General features: G+C 48.3%; 1 protein-coding gene across 4 annotated transcripts in view; it reads left to right on the top strand.

Annotated features, from left to right (window-relative positions):
- SEPTIN8 (septin 8) overlaps window positions 1–19,025 on the top strand; it is a 377,700-nt gene that overhangs the window by 348,978 nt on the left and 9,697 nt on the right. For all 4 annotated transcript variants that reach the window (XM_078653090.1, XM_078653091.1, XM_078653093.1 and 1 more), the window contains exon 9: window positions 742–932. In XM_078653090.1, the coding sequence (XP_078509216.1) occupies window positions 742–932 (191 nt within the window). The remainder of the gene's footprint in view (window positions 1–741; window positions 933–19,025) is intronic.

Genomic DNA, 19,025 nt, shown 5'->3' on the forward strand with positions numbered 1-19,025 from the left:
CCAAAGCCTAGCTGTATGCTTTTTTATTTTGACACACCGTAAGATAGTTCACACTACATGTCACTTTGAAGTATGTACTGCAGCTTTCGAAGGAAGGAAAATGCAGCGTCTTGTAAGAGCTTAGCTTTAGAGATCTGTGGTCTTATTCTGCAGGACAGTTCAAGAGGAAGGTAAATGACCCAAAGTGGCAGGAAGGGATATCGCAATGCTGACCCCAAGAAATTCCTGTAGGCTAGCGTGTCGCAGTGATAACCATACAAACAGTTGGCCTTTTACCTTGCTGCAGCACTGCATACACAAAAGACAACTATGTGAGTTCCTTGCAATCCTATCTTAAATAATTAAAACTCCTATCGGCAGATAGGCCCACTGCAGCAGTAACTGCAAGAAAGCCCAAAGTAGCCAAAGTGTTGTTATAACTGCAAGACAGGCACAACCCTTAGGTAGGCCTGCCTTAACGTGCAGGTGTGCCTGCAGCAGTGCGGTTTGCAAGAAAGGTTGTTAGGCAGATTTGCTAAAGTTCCGCCTGCAGGAAAGGTGATCTGGTAAGACTGCTGCAGTACGTACTTTAAAGAAGACAATCAGGTAGACATGCTGCAGTTCATGGCTGCAGCCAAATGACTGCTTGCTGTCCTACCGGCATGGTAGATTTTACGATAGGTCTGCAGAGCTGCAAAGTGCTAGAAACGCAGGCCAGGAGGCATGCTGCGATGCTAACTGATTGTGTGCTCGCTTTTTTAGCTTCAAGAGAAGTTTGAACATTTAAAGAGGATTCATCAAGAAGAGAAGAGGAAGGTGGAAGAGAAGAGGCGGGAACAGGAGGAAGAAATGAATGCATTCAACAGAAGGAAAGTGGCAATGGAAACCTTGCAATCGCAAACTCTGCAAGCAACTTCACAGCAGCCTCTAAAGAAGGACAAAGACAAGAAAAAGTAAGCATTTTATTAACTCCCCTTCTCTTTTTCTCACTAATTTTAATTTTTCTGATTTTATTTTCATGAACTTCTTTAGCATTTTGTTTTGATTCTACTAAATACATCTGCAGTCAATACTTGCTGTGTAACGTCCACTATCTGTACTCGCCAGCCAAGCCTGGTTATTAATAGTGCAATATCACTAATGTTCTCAAGACAACAATTACAAAAATTAATCTCTTCACTCAAATGTATATCTACGCTTATTGGCAAACAGTAACATGCACAAAATGTTGAAGTTCTCCTGTTTTTGGTGCAGATTAGCAAGTAGTGTACGGTCATAGTTACTGCTGCTCAAAACAAAATATTTTATGCTTGAAGAAAACACGTAGCAGAAGGTAAGTAATGGACGAGTTCTTGTTATTAACATGCCTACAACCTTGTAGTTTCGGTGACCAAATCAATTCTTAAACATTGATTTTGGGCTTTGACACAAGAAATGTTCATTACATTTATGGTCTACAAGTCACTCAGTGCGTTGATTGTGAAGGTGTCAGTCTAGTGTATTCCTTTTTACCCTTGACTGGATTCATTTTAAAGCATAAAGTGCAAAGTTACTCTATCTGTGGGCTATGGATTAAACCCTGGAAACTTGAAAATTGTAACCATGACTACCTAATAGGGCTATAAGTTATTTTAATGCTGCGGATTGAGGAGTAACCAAGTACGTAAAAATGTCAATAGTATGTTTTCTCCACTGAAGACTGAATGGGGGCATTACAGATGCCCTATAACCCGTTCAACTGCAACCCAGCCTGTAGACGAAGTGAGCAGTGATGTAGAAATAGCCATGTTTTAGTAGGTGTTATAGAAGATAAGACGGTCTTAGCTAGCCAGGACAGAAATAGTCCCATACAGTCTCCAGGGAAAGACAGATCAATAACACAAAGGGTATGAGACAAACAAGGGTACTTGGGGGCGGTGTGTCCCACAAGCCACGGGAAAGGGGAATAAAGGGTCCCTAAGGTCTGAATTTGAATCCAGTGTTTTTGGATGGCGAAGCCTCACCCACGTAATGTGGCATGCTTCATCATAGGCATCCTCACCCCACCCTGCTAAGATGATGCTACTGGGGTGGGCAAAAGAGGGAGTACTTGATCAGAAATATTCGCTTGGATAATTCTGGGATCCAGATATCAGAGGTAAAAATACCTTAGGGTGTAAACCTGAAGGATATCCCTTTGTTTTTAGGTATCCTAGTTATGATCAAAAGATTACATGGAGATGTTATAGGTACTATGGCCTTCCCATCCACTCGTTTGTCAACATGTTTCTGCCCAGTTCATTGCCAATGTGGACGTGAAGGGCATTCATCGGGGCTGGGTATCCCTATCTAGCTTCACAAAACTTCATGCAGGTGAGATTGGGATTTCCTACCTTCACTTAAAGAATTGTATATACCTAGGAACAGACAAATCAATCAAGGAATTAGAGACTGCATCATTTTGATTGCACAATGTCATCTTTTTAGTGTAAAACGTCCTTCAGCACAGCGTGGTCCGTGGTATATCGCTGCAACCACAAGGAACAGCGTGAATATGCAAAGCTGTGAGGAGACAAAAAAAGTTCACACAATTGTGAATATAAACGTACACTACTGAGGGCAGTGTTTAACATCGTCTATTCTCAAGGGTGGCGGTTAAAAATATTGGCGGTTGCTCTTAGGTCGGAGTTAAGGGTATTAGTGTAATTATATCAATTAACTACTGAAAGCATTTATATTTATGGTAGGTTCTCTTTTGAAAATGCAATCAGAACCACGTAATTAATACTTAGAGTAAGGCTCAAATACGATTGTGGGGAAGTCGTGCTACTTAAAAGGCCTCTCAAAAGAAAATGCAAGCCTACTTTAGTTAAACCTATTATTGTCCCATTTACTAATTCCTAGTATTTTACAGTAAAATAACAAACCTTTAAGGAACATCTCCAGTTACCCATTTGTCTCCCTAGAGAGCCGAACTCTTACCTATCACAGGTGGTGCCTGGTAAATAAAGAGTGAGCTGCCATGTTTAAGAGAAGTTGCTGTGTAAATGCTGGTGCATGCGGGAACCGCGGAGATGTGTACTCTGTTTATTGGCTCATCGCTCCCGAGATATCATGGGAAATGTAGTCATTGCAATCCGCGTCCCAGTATTTCAGTCTCAAAATAAAGTGGTGAGTTTGTTGACAAACTACATTGTTTAACCTTGACAATGAAGGTTAAGAATTGATATGAGCCAAGAAGCAGGTGATTTTTCATTTGTAAACATGGTACGGTCTGACACATCCGTTCATACCTAGGACATGTGCGTGTCAACCTTCATGTATTTATAAAAAATACCAAACACAGAGGGATAAACGAGTGAGGTCCGTCACCACGAAGAATAGGAACTCATTGCCAAGTAGTATCACTAATTATTAGAAAGAAGAGTAGTGGTAGAAAAAAGACAACCAATGTGGTCCAACACTATCATCAGTCAGTGATTATAATGTACACCTGGCAACAAAGGGGTAATGGGGTAGAGAGATTGGCAATGGATAGTTTCTAGCTTAATCCTCCTGTAGTAAGATGGTGTCAGGCTACTGAGTCTACAAGCTAATAAAGGAGACCCTACAGCAGTTCTGCAAAGCTATATGACTGTTATAGAGGTCCTATCACGTTTTTTAACCAGTGACCAAGCGATGTCATCATTCCAACCAAATTTCTCTTTCTGTAATCCGTAAATCCAACATTGTTCAAACCGGAGAAGGATTACAGTCCTATCAAAGTAGGATCTTTGCAGTTTTCTCAATTAATTGACCATTCTGTCATCAGCACAATGTTCCATATCAGGGTAGTCTTTGGTTAATTTAGCTTTGTTCTTTTTGCATCTGATCGTACATCGGTGCTCATTTATCCAAGGTTTTACTTTCCTTCAGGATATAAATCAGACTGTACGGACACTTAATCAGGTAAATCACCTAAGTAGGCCTGCGGTTAGTAAACCCCTTGAATTGCCAAGTTGTTTCAAGGCCCTACTTCAGTTGTGTATTTTTGTTTGTGAATTGACAGACCTCACAGGTGCCACAGGGAATATGCCCTCTAACAGGGGAGTTGTCCCAAAGCGTCAATGGTTGTGTGATCCTAAATATTTTCTTAGGTAGAGTGTGGACCAATGTGTCACATAGAATGTGTCCTCGCCGGATAGAGAACATAGGCTTTTAAAACTGAAAACCACCTCAGTTCAGTGTACTTCAGTGTTTGATGACTGTTTTAAACTCATGGAAGTTAGGACAAAATGCAGCTACACAGATAAGTTTTTCCATATCATTTTCTTTTTCCTGAGTTGATAGTAGCTGTTCTCTATTGTTATAGAGCTGATTGGGGTTCTTAGCTCAGCTTTAAAAATGCCAGGTTTTTAATACTCGATTTAGAGAGGAAACCTTGTTAAGTAAATTTGTGTCAATAATTGGAGCATTGTGGCCATACAATCTAATGTTAGGGTAAGGCTTGCAAGGCCTATCTAGTCTGCTCTTTCACTTTAACTGTGTAACTAGAGAACCACTAATGAATAGTTTGCAATACCTATTCATTATTATGCATGTGTATTGTGGGTGACGGCGCAAGCATAATTAATGCATGAATTGTCATTCATACTGTTAAAAATGATCAATGTCAGTTACTACAGTCTTGTGTTTATTAGGCCTTTTATAAATGCGCAGTGCGCCAGCTTCGCATTAATCGACTCCTGTTAAGCCTATAAGTACCAATATCTTCTCAGTCACTCTAACCCAGTATGATTACAGGTAAGAGAAATACCACAACATATGTTTAAGGTCTGCAGCCAGGGTAGCACATCTGGTACAGGAATCCGAAGCATTGGGATAGATTCTAGAATCAGTTTCGGCGACAGATGAGCCCTGTGTAGAAGATAGCTTGAGATGAGACCTGTGTAGAAGATAGCTTGAGATGAGCCCTGTGTAGAAGATAGCTTAAGATGAGCATTGTGAGAAATCTTGCAGGGGTACTCTAGAGCTCTTGCCCTCTCCCTATCGTGCAGGGTTCTGCCGAACTATACCACCCAGATGTCTATCAGGGATTGTAACAAGCTCTGTTCTTGAGTAATTAGCACCCTGGAAAACCAATGGACAAGCCTTTGGCCGCTCCCCATTGTATGTAGGAAATTTGAGTTGGTGAATGGCTCACTCAGTCATCTACCTCCCATGTGTCCCTGACGATGCAACCTAAAATACCTCATACAAGAAACTGCCCACCATGAAGGTCAAATTGTTACATGAGAGCCTCAAAAGACAGGAGTCGACTGCCCTGCAAGAGATCGTCCAGGGTGTAGATTCCAGGTTAGTCCCAGAGCCACTACTTATGACCTGTGAAGCTTCCAAGCCCTTTACATCCAAGCCCTTTAGCGAGTTCCAGGAGAGGTATAGTAGGGGCATGAAAGAGAGACTTCTACTAATCCAGCGACCTCCAGCAAATCACTTTGTCACCTTTAATAGGCGGGAATGGTTGATCACAGGGCTGCCGTCTGAGGCCATCCAAGTCAAGATAGCAGCAGGTCAAGGTGGGGGTCGAGGGCACATGTGTAGAAATTCTCTTGACAGTGAGCAGGATAGCTATTGCTGCTAAGCTGGGCTTATAATAACAGAACTCAAAATGGGGAGCGCCCAGATTTTCCTGAGTGGGAGGGAGCTGCAATTTAGATAATGCTACCCGGTGGTAGCCAGATGAGCTTGCAGAGCAATTTATCGAGGGCCCAAAAGCGTCTTGATGGTGTACTGTTGAGAGGTTTACGAAATGGTAGAGAAGCCATGGGAGCATCACCTTCTTCCAGTTTGCGATTCAGCCTATAACTGGTAAGAGAAGGGATCACCAGAAGGCAACTCGATCCTGGAAGAATGCCACCACGGCAGTAAGGTTACCATCTGGGGGTCCTGTTCGGCTTGAAATATCCAAATTCTCAAATATCGGAATGACCTATTCCCCTACGTCACCAGACTCTACCATAAATCTAATTGTACCGGAGCAGCAGTAGGGGTTAGGGGGAACAGGCCAACTAACTTACAAACCTGGTATTGCTCCAGAAGTTATTAAGAGATGTGCAATAGTGAAGAGGTCATCGTGCAAATCTTTAAGGTAGAATAGCACGTCATCTCTGTATAGTGAAATTGCTTGATTCCTCTCCTGTAAGGGGATGACCCATTCCATCCCATAGAGGCATGCGTCACCTGCTAGAGGTTCCATTGCTAATTAGAATAGGGGATAGAGGGCAACCTTGCCTGGTACCTCTTCCAACCATTATCAATGCTGAAATCATACTCCCAGATCGGACTCTGATGGTGGAGTCTGAGTACAGTAGTGGGACCAACATGATGGTGCAAGTTCCATAGCCAAATTGGGTTTGTATGTTAAACTGTAAATTTTTCATAATTCTATATAGCTGTTGGATGTTTGAGGAAGTGTTTCTGACGTGGACTTATCCACTTTGGTCAGCATGTATTAGAAGAGGAAGTTCTGCTGAATACAGTTGTCCAAGATCTTACTCAGAATTTTAAAGTCTATGTTTAAGATATATTGGGCAGTGAAATGCTGGGTTGGTAGGGATCCTTCATGGTTTTAGCAGAGACACCAGTGATGGCTCACGTAGGTTGGTGGTAAGGTGTCTGGCTTCAAGCGTGGTGTATACAGCTTGACCATCTTTGGTGCCAAGGAGCCCCCAAAAGATTTATAAAATTATGATGAGAGGCCATCAGTCCTGGGAGTTTATCCAGCAGCCAGTTTGGTAATTACTTTGTCTTGGCGTTAATAGGTGCATCTATCTTTCCGCATTTTAATGAAGGTTGTCTCGTAAGGGAAATAACTTAAAGTAAGTACTGGATATCAACTTGTGGAATATCAGGTGAAGTATGAAGTAAGAGTTTTTAGATTGTTACAAAGGGAGGTGTGGCCAAGATGGTGGAGTGAGCGGACGTGTCCTGCTCGTACTCTGCTTCCGCCGGGCCTTTAGCATACTCTAGAGCACCCACAGCACCGGTATCACCTACCAGAAGTCGAAGGACTTTGATGCGCTACAGGCTGGGAGCGAAGAACGACTTGCATGCTTGCCTGTGAGAAGCCGGGCCTCCTCTGAAATTCCTGCCGCCCCGCGAGACGTTGAGGAGCTGAGGCAGTGAAGGGCGCGGGTTGAGCGCTCAAGGAGGCCGTGGTGGCACACGGACCCCATTGCCACCCTTGCAAGGGCCCCCACAAAGAAACGTAATGCCTTGCACGGTCGCCGCACTGCGGCCCTGCCGAGACCGGCTCCCGGGCCTGTGAGGCGCCCTGCGGTGTGACACGAGGCCTCGGTGGAAAACCCGCCTTGCTCTCTGCTGTCTGGGGGGGCCGGGTCACTCGCGGCGCCACGCCCGGACGGAGCTCTGAGTACAGGTGGGCATCCATCGACTTGTCTGGCTCAGACCCTGCCGCCTGAACGGCATGCACAGTCTGGGTGGGGCCTCTCTGCAGTAGTGAGAGCGTCGGGAGGCCTATTCAGAGGAGGAGCCGGGCGACCACCGAGCTGAGCCACGCGCTACTCTACCGGTGAGCCACTAAGGAGTATTCAGGCCCAGGAAGCGAGTGACTCGCAGTGGTGTGTTTGCGGCCTGCGCTGTGCCCCTGTCTTTGTGACTGAGAAGGACGCGACCTCCTGACACCTTGGGGCCCTCTGTGAAGAACCTGGGCTGGACAGCGGTGCGGCTTGCAGGGCAGTGGAGGCACCAGGATCTCTCTCCCTTGTTTGGGCCTTTTAGAGTGGTGTATGCGCAGGAGAGGCCTATAACTCAACACAGAACCTGGTGTCATTGACACTTAGCATCGCTCTTGTGTGACTAGAACCTAGCGGCGCCTCTGGGCTGCAGCTGGGCGGATCTACTGGGTGCACAGTCCGAGATCTTCTTATGAAATCGGCTGGGGACTCTCAAGGAGCTGGTCCGGTCTCAACAGGGGATGACTTAGAAGGTGCGGTCACGAGAATTTCTGGGAGCCCTGTTTGCTTCCTAGAGGGAAGATATCTTGGCCTTCAAGACGGACCTGCAGGCAGATCTCCGGGAAGTACGGAGAGATGTGGACGCAGTAGGTGAACGGGTGGCCGCACTGGAGGACTCGTCCACTACCAGGGACAAAGAGCTCACTGCACTTCAACAAGAAATCCTACGGCTGCGGGATTAGCAACTGGACCTCCAGTCACACTCCGAAGATCTGGAGAATAGGTTGAGGCGGAACAACGTCCGTATTCGTGCTGTCCCAACCGGAGCAGAAGATCTGGAAGGAGATATTTAAGACCTCTTCCGGGCAGTTCTGAACGCAACGGCGGAATCCTCCATCATGATCAATCGATGTCATCGAGTATGCCCCCTCCGCAGTCAGCCAAATCGCCCGCCTGCAGACATTCTGGTGTGCGCGTTTCCATGAGCACACACCACAGCTCTTCCAAGACTTGGCAGCCAGTACCCTTCTAAAAAGAAGAGACTCTCTCCCCCCACCACCCCTCCCCATCTCCGACTAATGAGTATTTCCTATTCCTGGGGGCACCTGTTTCGTCGCATTTTCCATCTCAACGGTAAGCTACACCAAGTTCACTCTATTACCATGGCCTGTAAGGTGCTTCACTTAAACCTCGACAATCTGACCGCCCAGTCTGATGCTTCGTGGCCGGGAACCCCCGGTCCCTCAAGACGTGGCCCCCAGAGCGGCCGGAGCGGCCGGGGCCTTGATCGCCTTCGCCGCGACCCGGCTACAATGCTCAAAGATCGTTCTGCAGTTCTCCTGACCTTCGCTGGTACAGAGGGGGACTCTCTGGACTCTAATGCCTGAGGGTAACGTATGTGTGGGTTTGTTTTCTTCTCCCTGGGCCCGGCAAGGCGGTGGGACTTTTCACTTTGCTAAATGGTGACGTCCCTCACTCTTTTGGCAGTCTCCACTTCTTTCTGGCCCTCTGTTCAGATGAACTTTGTGTGCTGGCCTTTGATGTTGGCTTATTGTTTTAGGGTTTGTTTACATTGTTATTGGGTGGGGGAGGGTCCTCTCTCCGGTGAACTTTTTACTTATGGCCCTTCTGGTTAGGTTCGCCCAATCGCATATGCTCGGGTGGTCCCTTCCGTGGTCTGTTCCTCTCTATCGGCTTCTTACCATTAGACATATAACCCAGTGGTTCTTTACAACCTGATGGAAGTTAAGGTAGTGAGCTATAATGTCTGAGACCTTAACAATTTTGCCAAGCGGAAGGCTGTACTCTCCTTACTTGAGCATTCGGAGGGGGATATATGTCTTCTTCAAGAAACTCACCTGCTTCACAAAGACACGCACCGTATGCAACGCAGGGGGTTTCCCTTGCAGTTCTGGTCTTCAGGGACGAGTAAGAAGGGCTGGGTGGCCATCTTGTTCTCCAAATACTTTAGAGGTTACTTAGTGGGCTCTGTGGCAGAGATTATGGGGCCCCTCTTAGCGCCGAGGATTCAAACCAGTACCTCCAATCTCACGATAGCCTCAATCACTTCCCCAAATGGACATCAAGAGAAGTTCCTGACTGGGGCCCTGGCCGAAGTTCTCCACACGCCCGATTCCTTGGTAGTGGTGGGCGGCAATTTAAATTTAGGTATGGACGGACCGTTCTAGCTCAAGGACTGGTGGAGCGGGAGCTTTGTCAGGGAATGGTAAGGAGTGGTTAGAGGACTATGGGATCAGGGATGAATGGCACAGCATCCACCCTAATGATAGAGACTAAACCCATTACTCTGCAGCCCATAAGTCCTATGCCCGACTGGACCACTTTCTGGTCACCCAGGCTGCGCGGGCATGCACTCAGGCATCTACTTTCAGACCGTGCACAAATCTGAAAGAAACACATTAGTGATAGATTCCTTACCTTAGAATTACCCCCAGGCGTCAGACTGGATCCGGGAAAGTTTTCGTCAGCAGTACCCCTGCGTGTCGGTAGGCATCGATGTGCGGCTTTGCGTATGCCGAAATGACGTCGCTGGAGCTACTTAGACGCGCACACGTGCGCTGACGTCCGTACTTTCTTTTTCCGGGCCAGCAAGCGCAGATCCGGAGAAAGCAGTACCCCCAGTACATTTTTGACTGAGTTATTTTTGGGACATTTGTCTCTGTTGTTTGGAGTTTTTGACTCCTGGTGTATAGGGATGCCCGTTTTAAGTCTTGCGCGGCTTGTCCTTGCATGATGTCGGTGACGGACCCGCACCATGAGTGTCTCTACTCCCTGGGGCGCGACCACAACTCCGAGTCGTGCCCCGAATGCCGGGCCATGGCTCCGAAAACTTTGCGGGAGCGGTCCTGAAAGTTGCAGGAGGCCCGGAAGTCGGCACCACGCCGTTCAAGGTCCTGGTCCTGTGGGAGGTCGAGGGACCAGTCGCTGAGCCACCACCACCATCGTTCGGCGAAGTCTTCATACTCGGAGTCCGGTAAGGCGAAGCACAAGAAGTCGAAGAAGCTTTGTCAGTCTTGGCCTTCCCCTAATCTGTCACGCGACATGGGTGAGGGTGGTGCCAACCCCATGGCTCCGGCAGAGCCTGCGCAGTTGCCGATGGCCTACCCGCCCTTCCCGGGTCTGTTGGCGACTCCAGCTCGGCTACAGGACTTTCTGTCAGCCATGGCCTGCCTTTTTGGCTCATCGGGCCCCCCGGCATGCCTTCGAGCCCCGCGGGTCCGACTGGCGGTCCTCGCACCTCTGCGTTGCAGGCTCCGGCCTGACGTCATCGACGACTCAGGTCTCGATGCTGAGAGACCCTCATGGATCCATGCATGGATCCCTGCCAATGTCGGTTGGCCTTGTACGACCTTCACCGATATTTTCCTGCAGGTTGGGGAGGACTGGGAGGGGTCCAAGTACCCTCTCGCAGCCCAGTGCAAGTTGAAATAATGAATGCCTCGCTTTCCCAAGGTTCTTTCCCTGACTGTCTAAAAACAGGCCAGGTCATCCCTCTACTAAAAAAACCTACAGAAAATCCTTCGGACCCAAACAACTTTAGGCCCGTAACAAGCATTCCCTTACTGGCTAAAGTGTTGGAAAAATGTGCCCAACAACAATTGAACCGTCACATCTCGGAATATAAGCTATTAAATGGCTCCCAGTCAGGGTTCAGACCAGACAACAGCACCGGAACAACAATTATGCACATAGCAGACGACGCGTTACTTGCTCTAGACCGTAACGAAACCGGTCTATTAGTCCACCTCGACCTATCATCAGCATTTGACACCGTAAACCATGGCAAATTATTAGACCTATTGGAGAATAGGATGGGTTTTTCAGGGACAGTCCTAAAATGGTTTAATTCCTTCTTAAAGAACAGATCACAAAGGTTCTTGGTGAACCACAAACTATCCCTTCCAACCCCGAGTCATATTGGTGTCCCCTCAATGCCCAACTGTATCCACATCCCTATTCAATCTGTACATCGAGCCACTCGCAGAAATACTGCAGCAGGCAAATATCTCCTTCCACAGGTACGCTGACAACACTCCGCTGTATATGAAGATCATGTCACTTGAAGAGATCAAAATAATTAACCAAGCACTACAAAAGACTGTCCATTGGCTTTCTCTCAATCATCTTAAACTCAACTCACAGAAAACAGAATTCCTTCTGATAGACACCCCCCCCCCCCCCCCGCTCCCCATAATCCTCCATGATGCTCAAGGAATGGACCAAAATGATCACAGGTACTCCGTTTCTAGTTGACTCTACCAAGTCTCCTGGAATCACGTTGCATAAGGATTTATACATGCAAGCACACATCAACATTATGGCAAAAAACGCCCGATTCCATTTGAGCTATCTCAGAAAATTGAAACCTTTCATAGACACTGCCGAACTAAAAACGGCTGTCCAAGCTTTGGTCATCTCGAGGATCGAGTATGGTTGCACAAGTCTGGCAGGGCTTCCAAAGATCTCAACAGCCCCACTGAAAGCCTGCCTCAATGCTGCAGCGAGACTTGTAAAGGGTACAAGAAAATTTGAACACATCACTCCACATCTGAAAGCGCTCAGATGGCTACAGTACGAGGCAAGAATTCAGCTTAAGACGGCGTGTATCACACACAAAGTTTTACACTACAAAACACCACTTTATCTTGCACAGCAAATCACGATTTCTGGAGGCCTTAGATCATCGAGGGGCCGCAGATTTCCTTCTGAAACCAGCAATTTTCCACAAGAAAAGAACGTATGATAGAGCATTTTCGGGAGCAGCACCAAGAATTTGGAATGCTCTTCCTCCAAATATTAGAAGAATCACCTCTGTCTCGCAATTCAAAAAAGAGGCTAAGTCCTTTCTCATGAGTAAATTGCTCCGGTAACTTACTATGGCCAGTTTGTGACTCTTTTGAGACCTGTAAACATCCCTGAATATTCGATTTTCTGATGCGTGAACAGGTGGAGATAAGCATGATGACTGTAATGTTAATAGTAAAGTAATGGCGCTTGGATAGCACAAGTCATTGTGTTTTCATCGAGTCTCACCCACGGACCTCAATCAGACCTGCATGGATTCACAAATCCATATGTTAGATTTAAGGATGATAACTAATGAAGATACGCACACCAGAGTCAAGGGCGATAGCTAGTGTTGATACTTCTATCAAGCAAGTTGATTACTGATACGTGCCGGTAACTGTGCATCCAGTCAGAATTCAGGTTTTCTTTTGAAAGGATATTCATTGTACATTACTGTTTTATGCTAGTATGTCATGACCTGTATTACTATAACCCTTGTGGCCGCCTAGTTAGACTGAATGTGTTATTAACTTAAAATTGGATAATGTGATTTAAATATGTTTGGTGCTGAACTGTAAAACGCTTTGACACCCAGGAATGGGTCACGTTAGCGCTATGGAAAACACTAAAAATAAATAAATAATAAAAAATAAATAGATCCGGACTGGTAAGAGGATTAGGAGGATGCAGGTGACATGGATTTTACTCCAGAACCTGGCACACTGTCTCCTTCTAAGGTGGCTACGAAGTAAGGTGGTCCATATTCTGTGGTGTTGCGTAGCGCAGCGGAGGCTCTCCACCTCGAGCTCCATACGGTGGCCGTCAGGACTGACCTCCTGACAGAAGTGCTTCAGCTGGCGTCTTCCTCTACGGAACCACTACTGCCCTTTAATGACGCACTTTCGTACGTTCTTTTGGGCACCTGGTCCAGGCCCAACACAGGGACTCCTGTGGATGAGAACGTTACCCGACACCAACACCGACCCCATTTTCCTCTCCCAACACCCTACCCCTGAGAGCTTGGTTGTCCAGGCCTCTGCGTCCCCAAGTGCTTTCCCTTCCGCACCACCGGACAGGGAATCCAAGAAACTGGAACAGTTTGGGAATAACATTTTTACTTCTGCCAGTTCAGGGCTGCGGTCTGCGAACAACGCATGCCTCTTGGGCCGTTATTCCCATTCTGTGTGGGACATGGTGGCGCAGGTGCTGCCTCAGTGTCCGGAGGAGGCCCGGGCGGTGCTCTCCCAAGCTATTGCTGAGGAGAGAAACGCAGCCAAGTTCATGATTTGTTGTGGCCTTGACACCGCCGACTCGCTGGGCAGAGCAATTTCCACGGCAGTGGTGCTATGTTGCCACGCCTGGCTGAGGACGACTGGCTTTTCCGGGGATGTCCAAAACATTCTTATGGACATGTTCTTTGATGGCACTCGCCTTTTTGGTGACAAGGCAGATAGTGCGTTGGAGCGTTTTAAGAACTCACGGGCTATGGCCAAGTCCTTAGGCCTTTCAGCCACGTGCACTGCTTCCGCTTCTGCTTTTCGCTCCTTTCGTGGCCAAGGAAGGGTCATCCAAACACGTTTGTTTCAGAGCCACAGGCCTGCCCAGCAACAGTCTCAGCGCAGCCCCGGATGTGGGACCTGTCGAGGTGGGTCAGCGGGCCGGTCAGTCCACCACCTCCCCTGCTGCCACTGCCTCCAAACCTTCCTAGTCTGGTGTTTCATGCTCATCAAACACCAGTGGGTGGCAGGATTCGCCATCACTTCCCCACTGGCCCACCATCACTTCGGATAGGTGGGTTTTGCAGATGGTCCGAAGGGGCTACTCCCTCCCCTTCGAGTCTACCCCTCCAGCCATGCAACCTCAGTATCACCGCATGTCGGGGGATCACTTGTCACTTCTACAGCAGGATTCTGCAGCCCTCTTGGCCAAGGGGGCCATCGGTGCGTTATGACGCCAAAAGTAGGTTGTGGTCGTTACTCTCCCACTACTTCTTGGTTCAAAAGAAGGACAAGGGCCTGCTTCCTATCTTAGACCTTCAGAACACCAATTGCTTCCTCCGTAAGGAGAAGTTCAAGATGCTCACACTTGCTCCGGTCTTGTCTGCCCTTATTTTCATATTCCCGTCCTGCCAGCCCACCGGCGTTACCTGTGGTTCACGGTAGGCCACGAGCACTTTCAGTTCACAGTGCTCACTTTTGGCCTGACCAGCGCCCCATAGATGTTCACGAAAGTGATGGTGGTGGTCGCAGCTCATCTGCACAGATCAGGGGTTTCAGTCTTCCCCTATCTCAACGACTGGTTGGTGAAGGCGGGCTTGCCACAGGTAGTCGTCTCCCACCTCCAGACTACAGCTGACCTCCTGCATTTGCTGGGGTTCTCCATCAATGTGCCGAAGTCGCACCAGATTCCTTCTCAGAGGCTCCTCTTTATCAGAGCGGTTCTGGGCACAGTTTCGGGTTTATCCTCGTGAACAGCGAGTCTGGGACATTCGGGCTATGATTTCGATCTTTCGGCCCTTGTCCTGGGTTTCGGTCAGGATGACCTTGAGGCTGCTGGGCCTCCTGGCCTCCTGCATCCTGCTGACCAATCATGCCAGATGGCATATACGGGCTCTGCAGTGGTACCTGAAGTTCCAGTGGGCGCAGCATCAAGGGGACCTGTCAGAGTACTTCCATATCTCCGAGGGCACTGCGCAACAATTGAAATGGTGGCTCACGAACCAGCAGCAGATCACTCTCCCTTCCCCAACCGGAGCACACAGTGGTGACGGATGCGTCCCTTCTGGGATGGGCGGCCACATGGGAGAGGCGTAGATCAGAGGCCTCTGGTCTCCGGCGGAGTCCAGGATCCATATCAACCTTCTGGAGCTCCGGGCGATCCTACTTGCACTGAAAGCATTCCTTCCCTCTGTCAAGGGGAGAGTAGTGCAGGTGTTCACAGACAACACCACCGCCATGTGTTATTGCAACAAGCAAGGCAGGGTGGGGTCGTGGACGCTATGTCAGGAGGCTCTGCATCTCTGGACATGGCTGAAACGTCAAGGCATTTCCTTGACGAGTCAACACTTGGCAGGTTCTTTGAACGCCAGGGCGGACGAACTCAGCCGTAGGTGCATGATGGATCACGAAAGGCATCTTCACTCGGAGGTGGCACAAGGCTTTTTTTCAACAGTGGGGAGAACCTTGGTTAGATCTATTCACCACCGAAGAGAACGTGCAATGTCATCATATCTGCGCGTTGGAATTTCCAAAGCGGCACTCGCTCGGCGAAGCTTTTCGTCACGAGTGGAGCAGCGGTCTATTGTACGCCTTTCCGCCTATACCACTTCTACCCAGAGTGCTGAAGAAGTTCAGGCGCAACCGGGCCCAAGTCATTCTTGTGGCCCCGGACTGGCTCGAAGAGTTTGGTTTCCCGAGCTACTCAATATGAGCATGGATCCCCCGATCCGCCTACCTCTTCGGGAGGATCTTCTGTCGCAGCAGCAGGGGATGGTCCCCCACCCAAACCATGCATGGAGATTGAACGGCGACAGTTGATTCCATTTGACTTGCCTCCTGAAGTCTGTCTTATCATTCTGGCAGCCAGGCGTCCCTCCACTAAATCTGTATACGGCTGCAGGTGGAACAAATTTGTGGCATGGTGCACGGCAAAGACTGTGGATCCCCTTTCTGCCCCTCTTTCAGAAGTCCTTTTGGTCCTTCTTTCTCTGGCCCAGCAGGGCTCTGCTCTGGGCACTATTAAGGGCTACATTTCTGCAATTTCGGCCTTTCTCAGGCTCCCTGATCAGCCCTCTCTTTTCAAGTCCTCTGTTTTAAATAGATTTCTCAAAGGCATTACCCACCTTTTCCCTCCTATTCCGTTTGTGATGCCGCAGTGGGACTTGAATCTGGTTCTTACTTATTTGATGCACGCTCCTTTTGAGCCGCTTCACAACTGTCCTCTTCGTTTATAGACTTTGAAGACTGCTTTCCTGGTTGCTATCACCTCTACTAGGCTCTTTCCTATAAGCATCCTTTTCTGTCGGTTCATCCGGATAAGGTTGTACTTCGCACTTTTCCTTCCTTCTTGCCAAAGGTTGTCTCCGTCTTCCACATCGGGCAGACTATCACCTTGCCCACTTTCTTTCCGCCTCCGCACCCTTCCAGAGAGGAAGAAAGACTCCACCGTCTGGACCCAAAACGTGTACTCTCATTTTACCTGAATCGCACACAACAGTCACAGGTGGATGACCGGCTCTTTGTTGGCTACGTAAACGTCAAGAAAGGCCGGGCTGTACACACTAGGACTATCTCCCGCTGGGTCCTCTTGTGTATCAAGGCCTGTTATTCTCTAGCTAAAAAGGAACCTTGGGTGGGGTTTAGTACCCATTCTACCAGGGCGACAGCAGCTACTACTGCATTGGGACGTGATGTCCACCTGCAAGACATATGTCCGGCAAGCACGTGGGCCTCGCTGCACAGTTTTACTAAGCATTATTTCCTTGACAGTCAAGTCCGACTAGACGGCTTCTTTGGCTGTTCTGTTCTCCGTGACTTTCTGGTGTGAACTTGGTTCGCAGACTCACCACTGGGGTTGGTATTGCTGGGGTATCTATTCTAAGGTAAGGAATCCACTTTAGGAATACACTTTCTTTCAGATGAACAAGTTACTTACCTTCGGTAACGATATATCTGTAAGAAACATTAGTTAGTGATAGATTCCTTACCACTTCACCTATCCTCCCTGTTCTGCGAACTGATTTCTAGGGTTAAGGTAATCTCTTTCAAGGCCCTAGTTTCAATGCACCAGTGGTCAGTATCTTGCATCGCTCTGCATTCCTGGCGCGGAAAGTCCTTTACAGAACTGACAAAAGCGCGTATGGGCGCGTCTAAGTAGCTCCAGTGACGCCATCTCGGCGACTACTGCTCCAACGTTTTATGCGGAGCCGCACGATGACGCCTACCGACGCACAGGGGTACTTCTGATGAAAACTTTCCGGATCCAGTCTGACTAGGGGGGTAATTCTAAGGTAAGGAATCAATCACGAACTAATGTTTCTTACAGATATATAGTTACCGAAGGTAAGTAACTTGTTCAACGCTGACTCTACGTCTGCCTCCCATTCCTTCATCCCCCTCAAACTGGCACCTGCGAGACTCCCTATTGCAGTCCCCACGAGTGGTAAAAGACCTTCGATGTACATTGAAAGATTACATAACACTTAACGATGTTGGCTTCACAGCTTTAGCCTCTGTGTGGGAGGCTCTTAAGTTGGTCTTGAGAACAGCCTTGATTGCTAAAGCGGTTTATGATGATAAGACTTGGCAGGCCAAACGAGAGGAACTAGAATCTAAAGTTAAAGAACTCGAGGCAATCCACAAGCGCATGGGGGCTCCACGGGTCTGGCGCCAATTGGAGAAGGAGCGGCTCCAATTGAAGCGTTTGAATCTGGATAGGGCTGAACATGCAGTGATTCGGTTGAAACATAAATATTATGTGGGATCTAACAAGGGAGGTCGCATGTTAGCACTCTGCCTCCGCAGTAAACGACTGGCACAGGCAGTTAAGATGACGCGAGGGGAACAGGGTTCCAAGATTACGGATGACTCCACCATTGCGGCGGCATTTCTGACATTTTACGCGGATATCTACTCCGCTGAGTCCTCAACCCTCGTTGACCCCCGTGATTGTCAACGGGGCTACGGTCACCCCTCTTCTGTCCAATGAAGCAGATGGTCTGGAGGCCCCTATACGGATTGACAAGGTGATATCTGCTATTGCTCGTCTGAAGGTTCTGAAAGCGCCAGGCCCGGACGGTTTCAGTGCGCTGTTTTACAAGACCGTATGCGCCGACCTGGCCCCTCTGCTCACTCGATTGTTTAAATCATTCGCAGATCAGGGCACTCTCACTGCTTCTATGTTACAGGCGACAATTTCGGTCATCTCCAAACCAGGGAAAGACCATATTCTTTGCAGCTCATACCTGCCGATTTCCTTGCTAAACATTGATGCAAAGCTGTTCTCCACCATTCTGACCCACAGGCTTAACCCTCTGATGCCCGGTTTGATAGACCCGGATCAGTTGGGTTTCATGCCAAATAGACAATGTGGGGACAACACTAAACTGATCTGTCAGCTGATCGATATGGTATAGCGCTCCAAGGAAGAGGCGCTGTTGCTGGTGTTTAACGCCGAAAAGGCATTTGACCGCGTACACTGGCCTTACTTGTTTGCCACTCTGGAGCGCTTTGGTTTGGGCACGAAATTTCGTAAATGGGTAGCGAGCATTTATAGCAATCCATCTGCTGCAGTCAGGTTAAATGGGATTCTCTCACGCGGTTTTGCGGTGGGGAGAGGCAAGCAGGTAGGGCTGTTCCCTCTCCCACCTGCTCTTCGCTCTTTATATGAAGCCCTTTGCTCAGAGGCTCTGGGACAATCCACACGCCCAGGGCGTCTCTTTTGGTGCCGACCGCCACTTAATTAGCCTTCATGCCGAAGACGGCATTTTCTCGGTGATGCGACCCATGACTTGTTTGCCAGCCATTGTAGAAGACCTGCATGCCTTCGGTCGGGTCTCGGGATTCAAAATGAACCCCCAGAAATCACGGGTACTTAACCTTACCACAACGCAAACCACGATGGACACCTTATGCATTCAATTTGCCTTTAACTGGGTGACGGATGGTATAACATACCTGGGGTTGGTCCTTCATAAGAGTCTAGATAAGACTGTGGAAGTAAATTATGCTGCTTTACTCTCTCGCATCTGTAAAGATCTAACTCAATGGCAACATTTGCCTCTTTTGTGGCTCGGGAGACTAGCCA

The sequence above is a fragment of the Lissotriton helveticus genome, chromosome 7 (assembly GCF_964261635.1).
Source record: "Lissotriton helveticus chromosome 7, aLisHel1.1, whole genome shotgun sequence".
In the NCBI taxonomy this organism is placed as follows: Eukaryota; Metazoa; Chordata; class Amphibia; order Caudata; family Salamandridae; genus Lissotriton; species Lissotriton helveticus.